The 24803-nt window shown below is 32.8% G+C and overlaps 1 protein-coding gene across 1 annotated transcript in view; it reads right to left on the bottom strand.

The window, feature by feature from the left end:
* Positions 1-24803, bottom strand: part of LOC143191326 (5-hydroxytryptamine receptor) — a 584206-nt gene that overhangs the window by 49498 nt on the left and 509905 nt on the right. The window contains exon 5 of the mRNA XM_076396264.1: positions 24225-24358. Coding sequence (XP_076252379.1) covers positions 24225-24358 — 134 coding nt within the window. The remainder of the gene's footprint in view (positions 1-24224; positions 24359-24803) is intronic.

Raw genomic sequence — 24803 nt, 5'->3', positions numbered from 1 at the left:
TCGAATAACATAGCAGACACTCTTAAGATATCAACTGAATGTGTACATCATATCATTCAAGAATATTCGGATATGAGAAAGCTCTGTGCAAAGTGAGTGTCACCATCTCATAAGGAGTTCCTAGGCAATTCAATCTGTAATTGCGAGTTTACTCCGGAACCTGTACCATATAGAGGTAAGTTTTACGGCAGCTCCATTAAGAGGGGAGTGATGTAGCGACCGCTACAACCCTTTAGGCAACCACTCATTCTCCTACAGCTTGTTGAAAGGTTGGCAATGTCGGTGGATTGTTACTATGCGGTTACCGGCTATAATATTCCACCACGAGAACGTCTCGCTCTCTTTTCTTTTCTCTACCCCCTTATAACTGTACCAGTTCCGCACGCTACCGTACTTCCTTTACCTTAACCTAATATCCTGTCCATTCTCCCGTCGACCACATAATAAAAATAAGCAAGTTTTATTCAGCCAGTGGTCTCCATTCTCGTGTAAATTCCTTCCACAAAATAGTAGTGAGTGTTCGGACAAACAATTTGCATCGACAGCCACACATTCCGACCGACCAGACGAACATTCCTACAAAAGTTAATTGTTTTATAATAGTTTTTGTAAAAAAAATTAAAGAACGCAACGTCCATTAAATTAAATTATATCATGGATTTATTGAATTATATTCAGCATTATTAATAACATTTTTATCTCGTTTCAACGCGCTATTTTATAGCGTGTTTAGTTCCTTTAGGATTATATTACGTGGCCTGTTATTAGCAAATCTACATGAAGCACTAATTAGGATTTAAAAACGGTGTGTAGCTGGAAGGGAAATAAATTCCTTTTAAATGGTAAATCTTTGTTTTAGAGCTCCTATTATTTCAGGTTACTGTTAACAAAATTCCGTTAGGGCATTTTAGTGAATATATATTTCGATAACAATGAAATATTCTTTCGTGGGAAATTTGAGATTGTATTAATTTTTTTTAAGAAAAGTATGTTTTTGGGTCAAAAGAGCTGGTACATTTTGAAAAGTATTTTTAATATAACATAAGGGGCTTATTATAATTAAACAGTTGTTTGACTTACCGTTGTTTAATTAGGAAAACCTTAAAACAACGGAACTAATTAAAACAATAATAGTAGGAAATGAATAATAAGTTGACAAAGTGCAAATAACTTTTAGAGGCCAAGCAAAGGACAAATTAACAGCAATATTTAAATAAAAGCCAAGAAAAGTTATTTAAGAAATCGAACAAATTAGAGAGAAAAGATAAAGGAAAATAAAATAAGCAAGAAAGTCGAATTAAAGCCCACAAAGATTCACTCGAAATCGATTAGAAAGTTTTAGAAACGCAAAAATATTTTACTCTTATACATTAACTAATAAATAATACTTAATGATAATGGTAGAATAATTCCCTATCCTAGTAAAAAGCGTAAAAAGAGTTTCTGTTGTTCTTTCGTTCTAGTAATACACATATATAGAATACAATTTAAAAAAGCAAAAACGGAATTCTAGTGTAAATTCATTTTAAATTTATTTTTGTTTCCTGATTAGCCTCTGCATTTTTCCATTTTAAAAATATGGATTTATGAATTATGCAATGAGCTTATAAGAATTTATTCTTATCCTGGCAATTTAAATATTTTAAAATTTTAAAACACGGGTACATGTTTCTGATTAAGGGAGACTATTGATTATGTAGAATATTATCTGATTGATGAGGATTGAACAAAAAATATATGGTAAAGATATTACATAAATAAAACAAAGTGCAAGTACTAACTATATATGTCGGGTAATATATTATTTTGTACAACCATATATCTGTGTTTTTCCATATTTGATATGGAATTTAATTCTTTTCTTAATATGAATTAGTTAGCTTACTCAAGTTCATGCATCTTACAATACGTTTGCAACATTACACTAGGTACTTGATTATCAATGTTCTTTATATGAGTTTTGATAAACTTAAAACAATATAGGATTGATGAAAAAGTAATTTCGCTTATCCCTGATAGATTTCTTAAAAGTTTCTTGGTATATGCAATACGATAATGTAATAATGACATGGTAATAATGTTTCAATGAAAGCATACTCTAGCATGTTTCAAAAATAATAATGCATATAAAACCAGCGTTATGCCTTTTTTTAGTCAGAAGCTAATTTTCAACATAGCTTCCTTTTTTATTTGTTTAAGTGCTGTTTATGAAGGTAGGTGATTAAGTAAACTCTATTATCACTATTCACCAATCGATAATGTGCGGGGTTCCATCATGATAATACTATTTAAGTTTTGATGCATGAACAATCTAGTCCGGGCCTTGCTCTGTCTGAGTACCATCACAAAGCGATTTAAATGGTGTAAAGAGTTTTGATTTTTGTCTTCAAAAGTGACAGGTGATAAAGTAGTGAATACTATTTATTTAAATGAATAAATTAGCGTTGGAAAACATGGAAACTGTTTATTTAAAACTTATATATGAACCGGGATTAACTCTCTTAAAGCAGAAACATATATGTTATAAAAATTAAGTTAAGATAGTCTAACGAAATAATTTGAAAAAAATTATGGGGATAGTTATAGAAAATAGCGATTTCTACGTTTTAAATAGACATAGTTTGTGAATAAAATATAGAACGGGAATTCAATATAAATATAAGAATAATATTTAACATAAATAAGTGGGTTTGATGGGCAAAAGTTATAGAGCAATAAAAACGATTGTTACATGGAAAGAACTATTGAAATATGTTAAATAAATAGAGAAATTATAATTAAATTTAGATAAAAAACAAAATATAGAAGTGTGGTTACTGTATGAAGAAAATGGAACTACTACTATCGACTTCACATATTATGTCATAATTCCGTGGAAACTTGTGGATACTCTTTTAGGTTGCTTGAAATATTTGGACAATACCTTAATAATTATAGTACAATAATAATATAATATCTCTTATGTTAAGTGTAATGCATGTAGTGGATGGTGGATGTAGTGGATATGAATAAATATTACTTCATTCAGAGTGCGTATGGTGTTCGGCCATTACTTAATATAATAGTTAACTAATCTGGCAACATGGCGATGCTGTGTCCAAAGAACATGTTGGTTCGGCTCTTTTTTTTGTAAAAATATATCGGGTGATCATAATCAGCTCGATGTGAGCTCTATCAGAAATCAAATATATGCAATTTATAAAAACCGTGAGCAGTTGCTATATAAATATAATTTAATAGAACTATTTCAGAGGAAACTATTAGCTAAGAAAGTATTTATGGAAAGCTTAGAGATATGCATTTTTTTGAGGGATTTTTAACATACCTTGACAGACTGTAATATAGAATAGAATTTCAATGTTGTAAAGATAATCTATGAAGAAGTCTAATGGAACTTCCAGGCATTGCTTTTAAAATAATAAAATTTTAAAAGCATATAGTAAAATCAAGGAGGACTTATTATTTTTATTTGTGAGACATGGCTACTTCAGAATGGGACATTAGGTCACTAATGGCAAGATGATAATAAAAATAGCGTTCAGACAAAAAAAGTGCCGAATATTACAGTGATTGAATGAAACTTTCTAAATACGAGTGGTCTAACAGCTAAAAGTATATAATTAATATAATAATAAATGTATATAATGTTAATTTTACAGTTTAGCTTATCGAGTAGATTATAGTATTATGTGTTAAGTAACTAATACATTATGTTGTTATTTAGTATACAATAGTATAGCTGTACAATTATCAATAAGGTTCATTTAAAACCCAAAACCCACGTAGAGATTTAAATGGATTAAGTAAGATTTGATTAAACTGTCAAGCTCGACATAGCAGTTAACGTGTATGTAAATGTATTCGGTTTTATTCTCTTTGCTTCAACTAGTTGTACTGGTTATAATACGTAAGGCGCTACAGATTATAGAACATTAAGGAATGCAGGCTGTCGCAATTTCATGCAAATTTTCAAAATTGTTATGTTCTAAGTCAAGGTCAGCGTATTTGATCACGGTCGGCGATACAGAGCGTTGCGAAATATATCGATTTTAAGATTGTAAGTCACGAAGGGGGTACAATTAAAATGCCTACAATTGCAACGGCTTAATGTGACACAAATCATTCAAATGCTAATTTTGCTATTTTTCATTATATAACAAGTTACAATGTTTAATATCTAGAATATTAGTTGGACTATTATCTCTTGTTCGAGCTACAGTATGATTTCATTGAAGAAGCGTGACTAGAAAAGACATGCCTTTATAGCAATGTGTTAGGAAAATTCTTCGTTCATAGATAATCTCAATCGGGTCAGTCTCCTATCGCTATATCCTGGTCAAAAATATTGTTTTTGTCTTATATTTTTTCTAATCAGTATTTTTAACTGAAGCTGTTCTCTATTAAATATTTTTAATCTAAAATAAGTCTGTATGCGAAGAAGAGAGAAACTACACGTATACTCTAACTCAATGAGAATCCTTTTCTACATTCTTCAACATGTACAGTTATACATTGTATCAGTGGATTTAATGTGTTACGTATTGGTAGATATAGGGTGTTTTTTTGGTTAGTTTGCTGTATTCTTAATAAATTGTATATTAAAATTAATAATTTAATTAAAATGGAGATATTTTTATGTGTTTTTAAATTTTAATCAAAAACAGACAAAAAAATCTGTAGAATGACATAGGTTTGCAACAAAAAGCTCTGAGAAATTTCAACTGACTTTTATGTATTTTGAGATGCTGAAAAGTAAAAGAATTTCAGAACATAATTTTTCAGAAAAGACGGAAACTTTTAGGAAATAAGCCTTAAATTAGAGTCCTGCTTCTTAACGGTGATTTTTACCCCAATTCCAAAGGAACTTACAGGGACCTTATGTTGGTTCTTCGCAAATTAAAATATAAAGACCAAATTCCTCTATCCCTTTTGACTGAGGGATAGCAGAGACCGAGAAAGTCACTGAACTAAAAAGTGTTAGCTGCCGAGAGAGCTTAAAGTTGGTGAAAACAAAAAAAATGTCACCTAAGGAACATATACACACCCATCAAGTTCTTTTTCATTCGCTGCACGTAGAATCTGAATTGATGAAGCAATTTGTAAAATCACTTCCAAAGATGGCGATTGTTTTATACATGAAGTTTCTAGGCATCTCAGAAGCAAAGATGGAGGAAGGTGTAAAAAACAACTAATGAAAATAGTAAACTTAATTAATAACAGCAAATTGCTTGTTTCATATCAAGAAACGTGTAGATCTATGACAAAAAAGAAGTAATTTTTGGATTCGGCACACTCAAAAACATAAAAATTACATCAGAAACCCCGAAACAGAATTGTTTTTGCAGACATTGGTTTTACATTTAATACTAAATATGAAACATAAATAATGGAAATTTGACGTTAATTAAGATATTAGTAAAGACAATATGTGGTTAAAAAGATACTGAGTTTAAAATGTTGACTTAGTTTCAACATAAAAGTGGAGTACCCCGAGGAAAATTAACCTAACAGTTATGAACTCTTTAAATAATTAGAATTAGAATAAAAATTAGGTAACTTCCAAACCATTAATTTGAATAACTGTATAGGTAAGTTCGGGTGGGTGTTTAAATGGAATGAAATAAGTTGTCAATATACACAAAATTTATCTGTGTACATTCCTACACATCATAAAATACTTTTTACTTTTAAAATGTAAACCACAGTATATATTTTCTCGTCAAAGCAGAGAGCTTTACAATAATATTCGTATATTAGCGTTTATATCCACATATTTTAGTAGCGCGTATAAAAACAATTTGCATTCTAATGACTTCTCACGAGCCCTCTTGTGTCTGCGTAGTCATTAGCAGCCACTATAACCTCTAATTAGAGCCTAAATGAGCAGCAGTCCGAGAATATGGAAATGAGTTTGCCTTAAATTGTAAAATTCTATTGTGCGCTCTTTATTGTTCTATGTCTAATCTGAGGGAAAAATCATATTTAGTTTGTGTCATTTTGATATCATATTTAATGTTAATCCTTCGCTATACCCACTTTATCTGGACTCACAGAAATTTATAATATTATTCAATATGCAACATAAGGGTATTTGCAAGTTTTTTCTCATCATGTGCGCCAATTTTCATATAACAACTTTACAAACTTTTTTTATTAATTACATCTGACATTCATTCACAAATTAATTTATTACTACTGTTCTGTTTTACTTGCATTAATTTACAAGTAATGCGTGTACGGGATTAATACATCAGTATGTATTTCCCAAATTAGAACAACATTAATCTACTTAAGCTACAGTTAAAAATACACATACACCAAAATAGTTCGTGCGGTTTCGTTCTTCTGATTTATTGCGTTTTGTACAGTAGCTATATCGCTTTCACATTGCTGTGATTTAGCAACCTTGTTTAATTATTTAGGGCGAAATTTTGAATCACTTCGTGTATGGTGATTACTAGTTGGTTTGAAGTTTTAGTGCAACCCCATATATTCATCCCATAGGTCCTAATAAGGTTTATGATTAACTGATTAACCAATCTCTTTGACTTTACATCAATTTGAGCGTTTTTTCCGACTAATCAGTACATTTGCTTGACCTGGAGTGTAATTTGCCCTGCTTTTTTTTTAACATTGTTTCCAGTTTAACCTACCATTAAGATATATTTCGAAGTAATTTATTTCGATTCTGATTGAGGAATCGTGCATCCGTCAACCTATATAATTAAGTTTCCGCAAGTCAAAATTAAGATGGGCAGATTTGGAGCTACTAAGCTGTATTTTCCAGTCCCTAATCTTGTTGACCGCTACTTGTACTTGTTCTATAGCCTTAGATACAGATACATTTTTTGCCATTATTACTCTGTCGTCAGCAAATGTTCCAAGTACTGTTTCTGTTGTTGTTGGGGTATCAGCAGTATAGAGCAGATACAAAAATGGTCTCAAAAGACTACCTTGTGGAACTCCAGCAGAAATAGTTTTAAGTATTGAGAATGCCCCTTCATGTGAGATTCTAAATTTTCGAGTGTAACGAGTGAGCCTAGGTTTGGCCTGTCTTCCAATAGATAAAAAACGTCAGTATCATTTTATATCGTAATTCAACAAGTCTCATCTTTAATCCAAATAAAATAGTATTTTATTCATTTGATCTAAATTTGAATAGTATATTTGATTTCATAACTTACATAGGTTTTAATAAAGATAATTTGCTTGTAAAGTAGAACTTCTTTATCTATGTGTTGCTGAGTCAGTGCTACGTTACAGCGCTGACGGATAAATTTATATATAGACGAGATCATTTTTATTATAATTATTCTAATTCGTTTGATATTCTTTATATATAGATTTTAGAATATTGAATTCGGTATCCGAAGTATAGTCCTGAAGGTAAAACGCGATTGTAATATCAAATAAGGCGAACTAATCAGAATGAAAAACTATGAATGTTGGTTAACGTTATTTAAGAATATTGAGCTTCATAGAAATTATTTTTAAAACCAATTAAAAGGTTTTTATTGATTAATAGTTATTTTTAGCCTCAAATCTCGATATTGACCCAAACGCATCTCTAGTATAGACATATACAACATAAGTTTACATACAGTCTGCCAATAAAAACGTCGAAAGAAAAAAATCTGTAAAATCTATTTTTGTTCGTGGATCCGATTCGTGAGGCTGTATAATAAAATAAGATCAGCGTCGGTAGTCCTAAAACCCTTTATATCCGCGTCACGTTTGCAACATTTTTAGGCACGTATCAGAATCAATTGTAACCTTAAATATGATTATGGCTGCTCTGATGCTTTTTTTTAAATGAAGATATAGGGTATGCTATATATAGTCAATGAGAATCATTAGATTGAAAAATATGAGTTAATTTGAAATTTTTCATATTATTAACTAACTTATTGGAAGTGTGTAAGGATGTGGTATATGAGTGAAAAAGGCATGGAGCGCTGTGAACGCTGTGAATGATGAATATAAAAGTAACAAAACATCAAACATTAATAATTAACATTACTTGGATGTATAATAAACAATGCATATAACAAAGCCAAAAGAAACTAAACTCAGTTGATGCTGGAACATTGCGACATTTTAACGTCATGAATTTAGATGATATGTGTTCTCTGGTTTATTGGCTGGATTATACGCCATATGTCTTTTAAATTGAAAGATAAAACGAGCTTAACATCAACTCTATAGTTGATGTCGGATAAATCAGTGTAACTCTGCAGTATATAGAGAAAAAATCAGTTTTCTAAAAAAATGTTAAATTTAATTATTAAAATAATCTATAAAAACTTTGACTAGGAAAGTGCTTTTAAGTAAAAGGATCCGAGACAATTTGATTATCATAATAAGGTTCATGGGCATTTTGCATCGCAAATGCGTTCATTTTTTATTCATTTATCAGATATTGTTATTCCGTTTTCATATTCACGGCAAAAAAATAAGCGCCCGTGTCCCTATTCAAAATAATATTTCCAAAGCTTGAATACGAAATTGCCTTTGAGTACTTTCTTTCGTAACTTTTTATCTTGCCGTCGATATTTTATGAAACGGTTTCTATCATTAGACCGAATCAAAAATGCTGACCCAGACTTCAGACGCAATAATTTTGGGAAATTTACATAATATCGATGCGTACTTTATATTATTCGGTAACGTATCATCCCTCGAAGAAGTTTATTCATATTCTTTTCTTATCGTGTAGAGTCATCTATGTTTTTGAGGTTCTGTTTATTTAGATAACCAAATCAGAGCAAATAAAATTACTCAATAAAATAAATTTATTTTATTATGTATGCAATAAAATAGCTACTAGCAATAAAATAAAGGCTAATGTATTGTTGACGCAACAGAACCATAACAGATTTTGACGAAAATACATGCTTAGCGTTTAAATTCAACGATTACAGACGGTTGGTCAAGATATTTAATAAAAAGTTCCGCTTAACGCGGAATATTGGTGAACAAGAAATGTCGATAGCAGACCACGCAAAATTTACTTGATGTCCGGGGGAGAAATGTCAACACAAAAATTCGATACACTCCTTCAAAAACCCTATGATTTCGTATCGAACTTTTTCCGCTGCAGTCATACTTTTCCTTGCAGAATTCGTTTGATGGCCCAGGGAGGAGAAATTCCAAAGCTAAAGTTCGATACTCACATTTAAAACTAAGGATAATTCTTAAAACCAAAAATATCAGGCCACAAAATATCGGCGAATAATATAGATTTTTTTCTAAAATATATCGATATATATATATATATATATATATATATATATATATATATATATATATATATGGTATTAGTTTTATTGCATTCACCATTTTTTCAATTAGTACTAACGTTCAAAAGAAAGCTTAGAATTCCAAAGTTCAAAAGAAAGAAAGTTAAAATTTCATGATATTTTACCATAAATTTGTGAGTTATTGTTTGTAAAAACAATTTCGTGTTTTAATTATACACTGTTGCTTGATGGAAAAAGTAGCGTTCAAACGAAGCATTAGCTTGGAAAGTATTATATGGACTCTGATTCATCATAAACAACAATAAAACATTGGATTGCTAACTTTAAACGCTGTGGTAGAGACACCGATGATGCAGAACGCACCGGACGTCCAAATGAGACAGTAATACCAAAAAACTTAAAAAAAACACAAAATCATTTTGAATGATCGAAAAGTGATGTTGTTTGTGTTAGTTCATGTTGTAAATGTATCAAAAGAACGCGTTGGTTATATAATGCATGAGCATTCGACTACGAGAAAGCCCTGTTCAAAATGGTTGCCGGGTTTGCTCACAGTTGACCAAAAACAAAAAGGTGTTGATGATTCTCAATAGTGTTTAGCCAGGCTGCTTCACTCCGAAGACAAAACGATCGTCATATAAGTGGAGAGCAACTGGTGAACCTCGTCCAAAGCACCCGAAAATATAACAATTGACTGGAGAGGTATAGACTTCAGTATTTTGGAATGTGCGCAGTGTAATATTCATCGACTTTCTGAGACGGGAAGTACCATCAACAGGGAATATTTTATAGCGTTATTGGAGCGTTTGAAAGCAGAAATATCAGAGAAACCACCACATCTGGCAATTGATTGATATCAGAAAGTTGTAAAATGTGATGATCTTTTCAGGCCATAGTGGATGCCTAGCTAGTGCAGTACTACTCGTATAATATCGCCCTCTTTAAAATACCACAAGGATAGACTAGGTCGTTGTTCTGCTATGGTTTGTACAGCTTATAATTCTAATACAAATATGTTTGAGTATCGCCTGTACCTTCGCCTGTGTCTTCGAAGGTTTTTGAAATGTCGCTGTTTCTAGCCAAATTTCTATGGTGTCCCTATATGGAATAGTTTTCCAAGATTTGAAGATTCCAGATGCCGATAGTCTATGATTAAGGAACTAAAGAACAACAATCCGTCTTTGGTGGACGTCCACACTGAACTGCAGGTTTCTGTTCAAATGCCAGTATACTACGTTAATTCACAGCAGCTTCAGTCCGCCTTTGGTAGCCTTGCTGCTTGAACTGTGGTGCATGTGCGGGGAATAAACGGACTATGGCTATTTTTCAAAGCTTAAATGCTTCTAACTTGGAATATTTTACGGCTAGGAATCGTTGAGTAACTTCAATTCACTTCATTTTCTTGATAATTAATTTGATTTCGGTTAACTGGATGATGACAAACAGTCTCACTTGTTGCATATAATCGTTTCCGAGATACTTAGCTTTGTTACTATATGGAATGATATTATTACTTATTGTTATTGGTTCTTGTGCTATTGGTATGATGATACGTGAACTGCACATGCAAATATTTAATTTCGTTAATTTGTATTTCTCAGGTTTAGGTCCAATTATTTATATGGTCACTTGCGTGTTTTAATTTTTATGGGGAATTCTAATTTATTAGAGTTAAATCTTAGAATAACCTTTAGTTAAGGCTGGTTAAATAAATTTATAACAAATTAGAAAACTTAATATATTTTTTTAAAATTTTGGCCTCGTGAAAATTATCTTCGTTAAGTTTTTTCAAGCCCAATATCTTTCATTCACCTTGTAAGTAATCCCACAATTGTGCTGAGTTTGATGGGCATCGATTCTTCACTTTTCTATCAGGGTCTAGTTCGAAAGGAGATTCATCTGGTGAAAGTCTAGGGTTATCCTCTTGTTGAAAATTTGTTTTCCTGAAGTATATTCAGGCAGCTTTCTTTAGTTTTCCATCAATTTTAATTATATGACCGAGTTTAATGCCTCACCAACAGTCTAAGCAGTGCACGCTTCCGAATCTCTCTTTTTGATGTCTTCTTGATAGTCAGTACCGTAGCCATAATATGGCCATTTAAATATAGTATATTAAAGTCCATCTGGAGATAGTGCAGAGTTTTCGCTGTTTCATCTTATCCATCATTTTTTCTATTATTGTTGCTAAACGAAGCGAATTGAAATTCTATTTCTGTTTGGACTATCACAATTTAAATTGTCGAAATCCATTAATAAAACTGAATTTTATAATAAAATTTGATCATATTACCGGGTATAATGCACTCCGACTCCAATTTATTTTAGAGCAATCTGAATTAGGAGCGGGAATAATCGAGACGAATCGTTCGCAATTCGAGCCAAAGTTAAACAAACCCGGGGACGCAACTCGAAACGAACCGGCTAACTTTTATAATTTCCGCTAAAATTTAATTCCACGTTAACGGCGAAGTTGCAAATATAAGAAAATTTTAAAGTTCCCAATTAAGTTTTGCGAGATAAAGAGCGAGCGGGAAAAGAAAAGGCTCATCGTTTCTTCTCGTTAAACCTTATTTTGTTTAAGGATTCGTTCGGAAGGTTTTATTTCGTTTCCGTTTCGGCCGTTATTAATTTCTAGATTAATTGCTTTCAATTTTGTGAAGTGTATGCTACTTGAAAATACGTACAACTTCGTTTCAGGGGTTTTTAAATTTAACGGTTGGGAACTTTCGACTAAAATTGACTATCGACTGTTTCTTTTTTTTTTAATATTATTTAATTATTAGATTATTACTAGTCGTTTCCGACTACCCTACAATTTGTCTTATGATAACTTCAATCTAGGTATATAACTAGGAAGACCTATCGGCCCTCTCTGTCTCTGATGAAATAAGGTTTATACATGTCATTGCAGTATTTTTTATTATATGCACCTCATTACACAACACTACACGAGATCAGATGATCTGACTCTGTGTCCTGCTCTGGTGGTATCCAAAAGTATATATATTCTCAATACTTCAATATTCTCATGAGAATGGAGACTTTTCTCATGACCCCTTGCAATTCTCTTGATTTCTTGGCCGACTGTGGGTATATGAAGGTCTCGATGGTAGGTAGTCAGTCCTGTACTATTTGGGTGCGCCCACAAAACTTCTCGGGACTTTGTCCTGAATAATTTGTATTTTGTTTATGTTACTCTTTGCAGAACATTCCCATAATTGAACTCCCTATGTCCATAAGGGTTTCTGCATTTGCTTATATAATAGCAATTTATTATGTACTGATAATTGTGATTTTCTTCCAATTAGCCAATTTCCTATATTTCAATTCCAGTTCTCGAGAGATATTTAGCGTGGTTGCTATATGTAATGATAGCATTATTTAATGTTATTGGTGCTTGTACGGTCTGATTGTAGGTGAACTGTACATGCACAGATTTACTTTCGTTAATTTTTATTTTCCAAGCTTCTGTTTATATCGTCACTTGCCTGTTGTATTTTTCGTGTAGCTTTTTTATTATTGTCTCAGACATCTATAATCGCAGTATCATCAGCAAATGTAGCCATCGCAATATTCTCCATTTGTGGTATATTACAAGTGTAGAGTAGATAAAGCATTGGCCCCAATGCACTTCCGTGTGGTACACTTGTTTTAGTTTCTATTATTGTAGAGTAAGCTTCTTCTTATTTAACTTAAACATTCTGACTGTAACCTATGATTTTAGTAGTTTGGTATGCTGTTTTAGTAACATTTTCTGTAGTTTATTAATAAGACCCTTATGTCAAACCTTATCGAAGTCTTGTGCTGCATCTAACAATATGGCTGAGCATACTTTTTTACTTTCGTATACTATTTCAATAACATCTGTTATTCTATGGACCTGGTCAATTATTAAAAGCTTGTTAACAAACCCAAACTGGTGTGTTGGTATTAGGTTTTGCCTCTCTATGATCAGTGTTTAGTAATTGACTACATTTTACTATCCAAGCAACAAGTTTCAAACCATGCAGCGTTTAAGATTCTTCTGAGGAGATTATTTTGGAAAACTTGAAGCCATTTCACCTGGTTGGGTGTAACAAATCTGAAGTAGACATTAGATCCATAAAGGATTACGAACCGAAATAACATCTTGGGAAATCGGGCGGATCAAAGGAAATAGAAGATTTGCTATTCCCGAACTTTTCTGGATTGCTTTCTTGATTTGGATTATCTAGCCATGGAATTCTTGCGGAGTCCATCTTAAGTTGCAAGACGCGCAGGGCGTAACGCTTCTTATGGAAAATGATGGCTTGGGTTTTCAGGGAGCTGATTTACAACCTCCAGAATTTGAACAACTTGATCGCAAGATAGAGCTGATTTTGTAAACATTCTTGAATGATAATCTCGAGCCTATAAGTCATGAAGAAAGCAGTATCGTCAGCGTGAAACGCGACGTCAATGTCGGCAATGTCTTTTCTCGGCAGATTATATCAGATCTGCGATTAAGAGGTTAAATAACGCTGAGGCGAGCGGGGAACCTTGAGTTACGCCAGCGTCTATTTGTGTCTATTTTTTTGACTGGGAAGTGTTTTTCTAATCTTGACCTGGAAAGATCAATCTGATAGATAGGACTTGATGAGGGCGGTTAGGTCTTCTGGGAGGCCTATTCGTAGGCATTTTGCAATCAAACCGTAGTGCCAGACCTTGTCGAAAGCTTTGGTTAGGTCTAGGAGGACTGTTCCAAGCTTTTTATATTGGTGAAGAGCGTGATAGATGTGTGCGGTCAGACAGGTGGCCTGTTGGACAGATGAATGGTGAGCACGATAGCCGAACTGTTGATCAGAAACTTGAGAGCGTAGAGTATTGTCCTCTCGGTAAGCTTCAAAATCGCACTGAGAAGGCTGATAGGCCTATAGTAACATGCAGATAATTTTGCACCTTTGTTGGGAATGTGGCGGTCTCATGATGGGGTTAATAATGTTTGGCAGTAATGTTTTCACCGAAGACAAAGAGTGTTTTGGACAGCCAAAAAAAAAGAGGACTCGAATGCATTACTCGATAAAATTATCAGTGGGCTCGCTATTGACTCAAATCGATACGTTTTAGCCGAATATTGTGTGAAATACGTGTGAATTGTGAGCAACCAATGTTAGTCCCCCATATTTTAACGAAATGCAAAAACTTATGTTGATAGTCCCTAAAAACTGTTAAATCGTTGAGAACATTATAATCTAATAATTTTAATTAGTCTTTATATCCTTCAACAAAATATCAGAACCTAAGTTTATAAGTAAATAATAATATTATTATTTACTTTTCAACCATAATTTAAGAAAATAATTTGTTATTTTTGAGGTATTTCAAATTTTGTAGTGTCTTGCTTTAGTATTTTAATTTAAAATACCCTAGCTAAGCTATTCTGACATGAAGGGCAAGGACTAACTCTAACGGCTGATAATGTTTAACGATATCTTAACAAGAGAATAGATTTATATCTTGAATGCTTAAATTTAATAATATTTTCTTTAGAGCACACGTCAAGCATTAGGTCCAGTGTATAAAAGCTGTAGTTTAGGTAAAATACTTTAAAAATTTAGCAAATATCTAAAAGGTCTGAGAAATAATAAAATTAATAAATAATAAATAAAAAATATCGAAATTCAAGCACACTGTAGAGTGTTTTACTTCAATGACAAAAAATATGTATATTTGCATCGGATAATAATTGGTCATAAGGAGTGGATTTTTCCAAGAGTTTTAATCATATATGGTTGTGTGAAAGATTGGTTAAAATCAATTGTATACCCAATATATGCTATATTAGATATTATTTGAACTTATTTTTAAACTAAATCAAACTTGCCCGAACAATAATATCACACACACTTGATTTATTCATTTTAAATAAATTTAATATTCAATTGGAAGTGTAATTATAATCATTCATTTTGATGAATAATTCATACGAATAGCCGGCTTGGTTGCGCAGTGGTAAAAGCGATAGGACGGTCGAATTCTGCTGGGGCATGATCGTAAATTTATGTTCGTGATTGTGTAACATTTGTGATTGTCCTAGGCAAAAGTATAAAATTCGATAAAAAAATGATCCCAGTCGCGCCAGTAACCAGGCTGGGTAAGACCGGATGTCTTTTGGGATGGACTGGGATAAACCCATAGTTGGTAAAAGGAGACTTTAAAATATATTAAAAAATTCATTAGATTAATTATTACAATTAGACTTAATTAAAAAATAAAAAAGTAGAAGAATTGAATGATTAATTGAATCTAATATTACTCCACCATTTATTTCTTCCATTTTTTCTCCATATTGATATTTTATCACTTATTTGTTTCAGTTCTCATCAGTTTTTCTTTTTCTCCTTGTCTGTTCATTGTTGTTCATTGCTACTTTCACCATCCCTATTCCAATTACCCTCATTCACATTCTGACTTCCATTTCTGGACTTTTATGATCAATTCCTGATTAATTATTTTTCGATCTCTTTCTTCTCTGATCATTATTTGAAAAATTTAGAAAAATTGATAAAATACATATTAATCAACATATTTCTTTTAATTTTTAATTACATTTTTCCATCTTCAGTTCTCACTCTTCGTCAGTTTTTTTAAGTCCTGTCGAAACCAAGCCAAGCCATGCTACATCTATCTGAACAAGCAGTAATCAGTAGGTGTTATGTCTGATGAGTACGCTGGGTTGACAGAACTTTTCATATTAGCTCAAACAATGTGCCCTTTCATAAGTTAACAATGTTGTTTTGGTGGACGACTCATAATATATTTTATCATAAAGTTAGCCTTTTATTCATGAGTGGTTTAACAGCGAAGTAATGAAACTGTAAGGAAGAAGTATTGCTTTTGCAAGAAAATGCCTCTGTAGCATTGCCAATTTTGTTATTTTATAGCCGCACCCTGTAATACCTGTAGATTAGTACAATTATAAACACATATAAGATACTCCAATTATGAGTTAATTAACTGAAAAAAAACAACACTCAATTAATTTCCAGACTATACGTTTCCCGTGCCCGTTAAAACTCCGACAAATATATTGCGAAACGATAACAAGACGGTGTTTAATATACAATTTAATTATAAGCCTAATTCGGTTATTTGAATATCTTTCTCGTCCCTCACGGATAAAAGTTTTAAACGTTTTTTTTACTCGCCTTATTTGGCAGCAGAAAAAGGAATCCTTCCAAACAACAAAAGTTAATTTAAGCTTTTTTGAGCAAGGTGTTTTACCGTGTCGTACGGAACGTCAGGAACCGACTTGAAATTAACTGAAGTTTAATATGAACGACGCCATTTTATTACTAATTTAGTCAGTAAAAGCTTCCGTGTACATTTTAGCTAATTACTAAATAATTTAACGGGAAAAAAGTCACGGTCGCGTTTTAACGGTAGCCAAGAAGGAATGTTTCAAAATTTTAATCAGACGAAATTAAATAGGAACATTAATTTAAGGACTAGACCAGATAATTTATTGCCTTTTTAGGGGCCTTTGATATATATATATATATATATATATATATATATATATATATATATATATATATATATATTGGGCAGCAGAAAAAGAATCCTTCCAAACAACAAAAGTTAATTTAAGCTTGTTTGAGCAAGGTGTTTTACCGTGTCGTACGGAACGTCAGGAACCGACTTGAAATTAACTGAAGTTTAATCTGAACGACGCCATTTTATTACTAATTTAGTCAGTAAAAGCTTCCGTGTACATTTTAGCTAATTACTAAATAATTTAACGGGAAAAAAGTCACGGTCGCGTTTTAACGGTAGCCAAGAAGGAATGTTTCAAAATTTTAATCAGACGAAATTAAATAGGAACATTAATTTAAGGACTAGACCAGGCCTTTGATATATATATATATATATATATATATATATATATATATATATATATATATATATTGGGCAGCAGAAAAAGAATCCTTCCAAACAACAAAAGTTAATTTAAGCTTGTTTGAGCAAGGTGTTTTACCGTGTCGTACGGAACGTCAGGAACCGACTTGAAATTAACTGAAGTTTAATCTGAACGACGCCATTTTATTACTAATTTAGTCAGTAAAAGCTTCCGTGTACATTTTAGCTAATTACTAAATAATTTAACGGGAAAAAAGTCACAGTCGCGTTTTAACGGGAGCCAAGAAGGAATGTTTTAAAATTTTAATCAGACGAAATTAAATAGGAACGTTAATTTAAGGACTAGACCAGATAATTTATTGCCTTTTTAAGGGCCTTTGATATATATATAGGGGCAACTAAGTTGGGGTTGAAAATATTAAACCCTGTGCTCAATGTCAAAAAAAATTCTATTTAAAAAGTGGGAAGCCATTAAGAATTAGGAAACAAGAAAATCCTTCCAATAAAACAGTCATGGATGCTTTGTCATCAATATCGTCGAATATATTATGATCTTTTTTCTCATTTTACTAAATAGTATTACTTTAGTTAAAAAGAGACACACAATGAAGTCTGATGCGACTGAACATGTCACCCAATCGGTATATAAAATTAGATTTGTGTTATTGCTGGTCGACACAGTTACTACAAAATTATTCAAAATGTTAATTATAATAATCAGACTTAATAAAACGGCAAATATACTTTTAGCGCTTGATCTGATAAATTTCTTACTGTTGCTTAAAATGTGTGCTAATTGTGATTAAAAATACTAAAGCAATTAAACGGTCAGAATCAGGAATAGTTACTTCGACCAGGAATGATATAATAGTGGCCCTTCTTGCCAGTTAAATTGCATTACAGAGGCAACATAAATAAATATTATATAATACTATATAATATATATTTAGTTAATTTCGAGTATTTTCATATTTATTCACCTTTTAAACCTATATATATATATATATATATATATATATATATATATATATATATATATATATAATAAAAATTAATAGAAATTAATATATTTATATTGAGGATCGAATACGACAATCTACGTGCGCGAGAACTTTTCTCACTTTGATTAATCACAATTTGCAATGCCGAGGACAAGGCGACCTGACTTAGGTCGTCGCAGTCACTCAAATGTGCGAAGAGCTACCTCACGTGCTAACCGCACTGATGACCAGAGGGAGACAGATCAAGAGAATAGTCGTATTGATATGTCATAATTACATTTTTAGAGAGTGACAATGAAGTAGATAGGCTTAGAATGCAACGAGTTCATGCACATCAAACACAGCGATAGCGAGCACGGCATAATGAAATTGAGCAATTCCGCAGACACAGTGCTCCTATGATCCTGGAACGAGCTGCATACCACTATGATGCGGCAATAGATTATTGTGCCGAAAAATCGGTAACAGTTGGGGAAATAACAATAATTTGTAGATATTGCGATTATTTTATTGGATTATGTTGTGCTGGAGGCAAAGTAAAATTGCCACAATTGGTCCCACCACCAGATCCTTTAGCTCTTTAGTTTCTGGGATTGGAAATGATTCTAAGCACTTCTTAGCCAACATTCAGAAATATCACAGCTGTTGCCAGATGACATCATTTGGCGCTACACATATTATACAGGACAATTTCATGCTCACTTTCCCACAGTTGATCCAAAATTGCATGCGGTGGTTACCAAACACATGATACGTGGACTTTGCGGAGTTTTCAACTGCAATTCACCCTGTATGGTTGACGGCAAGTGTTCCAAGTGATACCCAAGAGTCCTGATTACTGAAACCATAACGAGAAATGATGGATACCCATTGTATCGTCGGCGATTAGGGGGCGATCGGTAGTTGTGAAGATAAGAGGGCAAAATGTTGATGTAGACAATCGTTTGATCGTGCTATACTCCATTACTATTCGATTTTAAACGTTTACAATTTCCAAAACGTCTGGCTTTTGCGATGACCATAAATAAATCTCAGGGCCAGTCGTTGGCAGTGCGCGGAATCAACTTGGAGTTACTCTGTTTCGCGCATGGACAATTATATGTCGCGTGTTCGTGCGTCGGAAGAACGTCATATTTTTAATAAACGTCATATTATTAACGCACTACAAAACAAAATTAAAAATATAGTTTATTAGGAAGCTTTAAATTGATTAGCATATATTTTCTATAGGCTGGTGTTCAACAAGATAGTGTCTTAGGACCGCTCCTATTTTTGCTCTATCTCTATCTATATAGTTTTTGTGCTATATATCTCTCTATATAGTCGTTGGGATATCAGCAGTATCTCAACAAATTATCTCGTTAAAAAGTGTTTGATATATTAGAAACTAATAATTAAGTAGAGAAATCAATAGTTGAACTATTAAATATCCAGTTGGATATGATGAAACAGCTGGTCAAAATGTTAGGCAAGGACAGCGTTTGTGAAACATTTTCTAAGTTGATTTTAGAAAAATAAAAAGCTAAAATATTTGATAAACTTCAAATTCGAATTTTGATAAAAGATTTGAACTTTATAGAAGTTTTGGCTAAAATATTATGGTGAAGTGAAGGCTGAATTGTCTTACTTTAGTTGTAGAAAATCTGGCAAACTTCAAGACTTCAAATCTACGTAAATATAGTGAGAAATAGAGAGAGAGTCCTTCCCCCAGCAGATGGAAGATATATATCATGGTAGGTGGGCCCATCACAGTAAGCTAGATTCACTGGTTTTTAAAAAGAGTTTTTTGTCAAAAAGACTTTTTTTTTGAGGTCTACCTTTCAGTTTTTACGTTTATTATCTAAAACACTAAAGCAAAACAATTAATAGTGATTTCTTCCGGCTTGGTGGCGCAGTGGTAAAGGCAATAAGACGGTTCTCCTACTGTTGCGATAGCCACGGGTTCGAATCCTGCTGGGGCATGTTCGTAAATTTATGTTTGTGATTGTTTAACATTTGTGATTGTCCTAGGCAAGAGTGTACAATCCGACAAGGAAAATGATGCCAGTCACACCAGTAACCAGGCTGAGTAAGACCGTATGTCTTTTGGGATGATTTCTAAAGTTGGTCACTCGCCGGTCGGTATGCTTAATGCCAAGGTTCGGAGCCCACGTTAAACTATAGCTCCCAGATAACCCCCTAGTTGGTAAAAAGAGACATTAAAATATATAGAAATTAAAAAAAAATATCATGATTTACTTGTTATTTCTTTCTAATATCTATTTTATTCCTAGCCTAATATGAAATTAGATAGGGCCAATATTCCAAATCATTCCAAAATATAAAATTGTTCGAAACCAATGTTGGCCAGTGTTATAAATTCTACAAAACTAATCCACAGTCCTAGTATATATTAAAAACTCTATTTAAATTGATTAATATTCAACCAGTTTGTAAATATTCCCTAGGAACAAACTTTAAATGAGTTTAATAAAAGTTTTCTAATCTTTGGACGTTGCGTCGAACCGTATCGATCATCTCAATAGGCCGTAGTTTATGGAATATATTAATTCTCCAATTCAAATGTTCTAAATTTAATAAATGTCAGTTCGCGCCACGCCCTCGGTTTCTCGTTGTATAACCCTATTTAGAATAATAGGAGAGTACTAGCTTTCACGCGGTATGTAAATGTCACATAAATAGTCCCCGCAAAGCGACGCGAAACTTTTCGAATAGAATTTACTAAACTGCTTCTATTATATTCGATATTTTGAAATACGCTCGCCGAAATGTGCATAGATTAAGCGGTAAAAGTTCTCTCTTTTAACAGCGTCGAATTATTTGGACCGATACTGGGAAACGGTTCTGTAAAATATTGTGGTTACAGAGTACTAGTTAATAAAACAATCTATATAACAGGTTAATTGAAAAGTCCCCGGTCTACCATAGTAAAACAATTTTTTTTGGCAAAATTAGTTTTTTTTATTCAACATAATTCCCTTCAAGTGTGATACACTGATTATAGCGACCCTCCAACTTTTCGATACCATTTTTGTAGTACGATTTGTCCTTTGCTTCAAAATAGGCCTCAGTTTCGGTGATCACTTCTTCATTCGACAAAAATTTCTTCCCAGCGAAGATTCTTTTGAGATCTGGGAAGAGGAAATATTCGCAATTAATGGATTTTTGCCATCGTTTTCACTGACTTGTGACACAGTGCACTGTCTTGGTGAAGTAGCACTTTTTCTTCAAATACGGCCGTTTTTCGGCGATTTCGTCTTTCAAACGGTCCACTAACGCTATGTAATAGTCGCTGTTGATAGTCCGTCCTTTTTCAAGGTAGTCATAATCTTTCCAGCCGAATGTTGCGTTTTCCAACGCTTTGGAGCGGGTTCATCGTGTGCAGTCTACACGAATGTCTGTCGATTGGACTTGCGAGTGAAATGATGGAGCCACGTTTCATCTATTGCCACATAACGACGCAAGAACTTGGGTTTATTACGCTTGATTATCTTCAAACAAATACTGCTCTGAATCATCAACTCGTCGTTGTTTTTGGTCAAAAGTGAGATCGCGCGGCACCAACTTTGCACAAAGCTTTCTCATACCTAAATATTCGTGAATGATATGATGTACACGTTCAGTTCAATTTCAAAAGTTTATATATACATATATATATATATATATATATATATATATATATGTATGTCGAGTGCTCCTGATAATGGTGCAGGTAACAGGAATAAACGAAGAAGTTAAACTTGGCAGAAGAAACCTTATTGTAGTTATAACTGTTAAATTCAAGAAGGCACACAACCGCTCGAATATTCGAGCATTTATAAGAATCCAAAATGCACATCTTCCATAGTGGTGAGAAAGTTCTAAGTACAAGGGTTTTTGCGTTCCCGAAAATCCACTACCAACAACCAGAGGGAGGGAGAGAGCGTGGAGCAATAAAACATGATGCATCTATAATGTTCACCGTGTGTGAGCCAAGCACTGAGATTCACAAAAGAACAGATCGGAACAGCGAGAATAATAATTAACCAACAACAGAAATAGAACAGATAAGTATTAAGAATAGAAACATCACAGACAAACACTCAGAATAAATAAACAGCTAGAGTCAAGAATCAGTCAAAAAGAAATCAAGTAGACGGATAGTTTTCGTCAGAGATCAATTCGCAAAAGCTGAATATCCGTTCAAAGCAAACATTCATAGAACTAGGTCACATCAAACTGATCGATAGCGGTCTTATCATTCGCTTTGTGTAATCAACAGTTGGGTCTAAGGACGGAATCATAATTAATTTCACCATACGTATCGATTTTATACAATTTCTTTTTCACTTTTTTACTTTATAATATTTGTTATTCTATTCATTTTTAATAAATAAACTAGTCTCTGTGTATTCATTTACGTAAAGTATATGGTTTTGTTTCTTTAATGACAGTCCTCATAAAATGAGAAAAATAAAATATCAATAATCAACAACTAGTAATAATGTTAGGCGACCATAGAAATTATTTTTATTTCATTTATATACACGAGGGAGGGGTACACAGGGATTCACTAAAAGAATAGAGAGAAACAGCCAGAATAATAATTAACCAAGAACAGAACCAGAATGGAATTAAGAACAGAAATGAACAGCCAGAACAATAATTAATGAAGAACAGAAACAGAACAGACAAGTGTCAAGAATTAACAACAAAAAAATTACAGTCAAACAGTCGGAATAAGTAAATAGCCAGGGGGTCAAGAATCAGTCAAAAACAAATAAAGAAGACGAACAGTTTTCGACAGAAACCAAATCGCAAAAGCAGAATCTCCGTTCAAAAAAACATTCACAGAACTAACTCACACCAAACAGATCGATATTTTGTCACAATTATAATATGTAATTTATATATTACATATTAGTTAATTTATTGGAATATTACAATTTCTTTTTCACTTTTTTACTTTATAATATTTGTTATACTATTCATTTCTAATAAATAAACCAGTCTGTGCTCTATTCATTTACAGAAGCTACAGAGAATTTTTTTTTACAATATGGTTTTCTTTCCTTAATAACAGTCCTCTTAAAATGAGAAAAATAAAATATTAATAATCAGCAACTAATAATAATGTTAGGCGGTCATAAAAATTGTTTTATTTCGTTTATATTACACCAAAATAGATAAAAAAGAAGCATATACCGCTTCCATTTATTTTTACTTTCCCTTTTTGAAAATCCACTACTATTGACCCGAGGAAGGTGTACACTGGGATTCACTGAAAGAACAGAGAGAAACAGCCAGAATTAGAATTAACCAAGAACAGAAACAGAATGGAATTAAGAACAGAAATGAACAGACAAGTGTCAAGAATTAACAACAAAAAAATTACAGTCAAACAGTCAGAATAAATAGGTAGCCAGGGTCAAGAATCAGTCAAAAACAAATTAAGAAGACGGACAGTTTTCGACAGAGACCAAATCGCAAAAGCAGAATCTCCGTTCAAAGAAAACATTCACAGAACTAACTCACACCAAACTGATCGATATTTTGTTACAATTATAATATATAATTTATATATTACATATTAGTTAATTTATTGAAATATTACAATTTCTATTTCACTTTTTACTTTTTAATATTTGTTATACTATTAGATTTTAATAAATAAACCAGTCTCTGCTCTATTCATTTACTGAAGCTACACAGAAATTTTTTTTTACAATATGGTTTTCTTTCCTTAATAACAGTCCTCGTAAAATGAGAAAAATAAAATATTAATAATCAACAACTAATAATAATGTTAGGCGGTCATAAAAATTATTTTATTTCGTTTATATTACACCGAAATAGATAAAAAAGGAACATATACCACTTCCATTTATTTCGATTCTAATAAAAAGTATCGACACGTCTCTGAAATAAAGTCGGTATTAGCACATAACATAGCACTCTGCTTCTAATATCCAGCCGGTCAATAATTTAACATCAATTCTCACCATCGGCGTCGTGCTGTTATGGTGCGAAACCCCCAACCGATTGTTTGTAAGAAATCGTATTTCGACGGCAACGTATGGCGATAACATAAAACTAAGCCACTTACCACATAGACGGCTCCCAAGGGCATAACTAAACACGCAACCATCAGGTCTGCTACAGCAAGAGATACGATCAAGTAGTTGGCTACGTTTTGGAGATTTCTTTCCATTAGGATGGCGGCTATGACAAACACATTACCTGTAAGTAAAAAAATTGATATATTTTTATTCCGAACACATAGCTCAGTTTTCTGCTGATATATACACAAATATATATTACTCCTATAAATTCGACCATAGTCCCCGGCTTACCATAGTAAAATACATTTTTTTGGCAAAAGCAGTTTTTCTTATTCAACATGAGTCCCTTCAAGGGTGATAACTCATTATATCCACCCTCCTACTATTCGATACCATTTTTGTAGTACAATTTGTCCTTTCCTTCAAAATAGGCCTCAGTTTCGGCGATCACCTCTTCATTCGACAAAAATTTCTTCCCAGCGAGCATTCTTTTGAGATCTAAGAACAGGAAATAGTCGCTGGGGGCCAGATCTGGAGAATACGGTGGATGAGGAAGCAACTCGAATTGCAGTGCATTGCCTTGGTGAAGCAGCACTTTATTTTTCGTCCTTTTTTGAGGTAGT

The sequence above is a fragment of the Rhynchophorus ferrugineus genome, unplaced genomic scaffold (genome assembly GCF_030347505.1).
Source record: "Rhynchophorus ferrugineus isolate W39M unplaced genomic scaffold, kcgeb_rfMv2 rfM2, whole genome shotgun sequence".
In the NCBI taxonomy this organism is placed as follows: Eukaryota; Metazoa; Arthropoda; class Insecta; order Coleoptera; family Curculionidae; genus Rhynchophorus; species Rhynchophorus ferrugineus.
The sequence above is the reverse complement of the archived record's forward strand: the minus strand, read 5'-3'. Positions and strand labels throughout refer to the sequence as shown.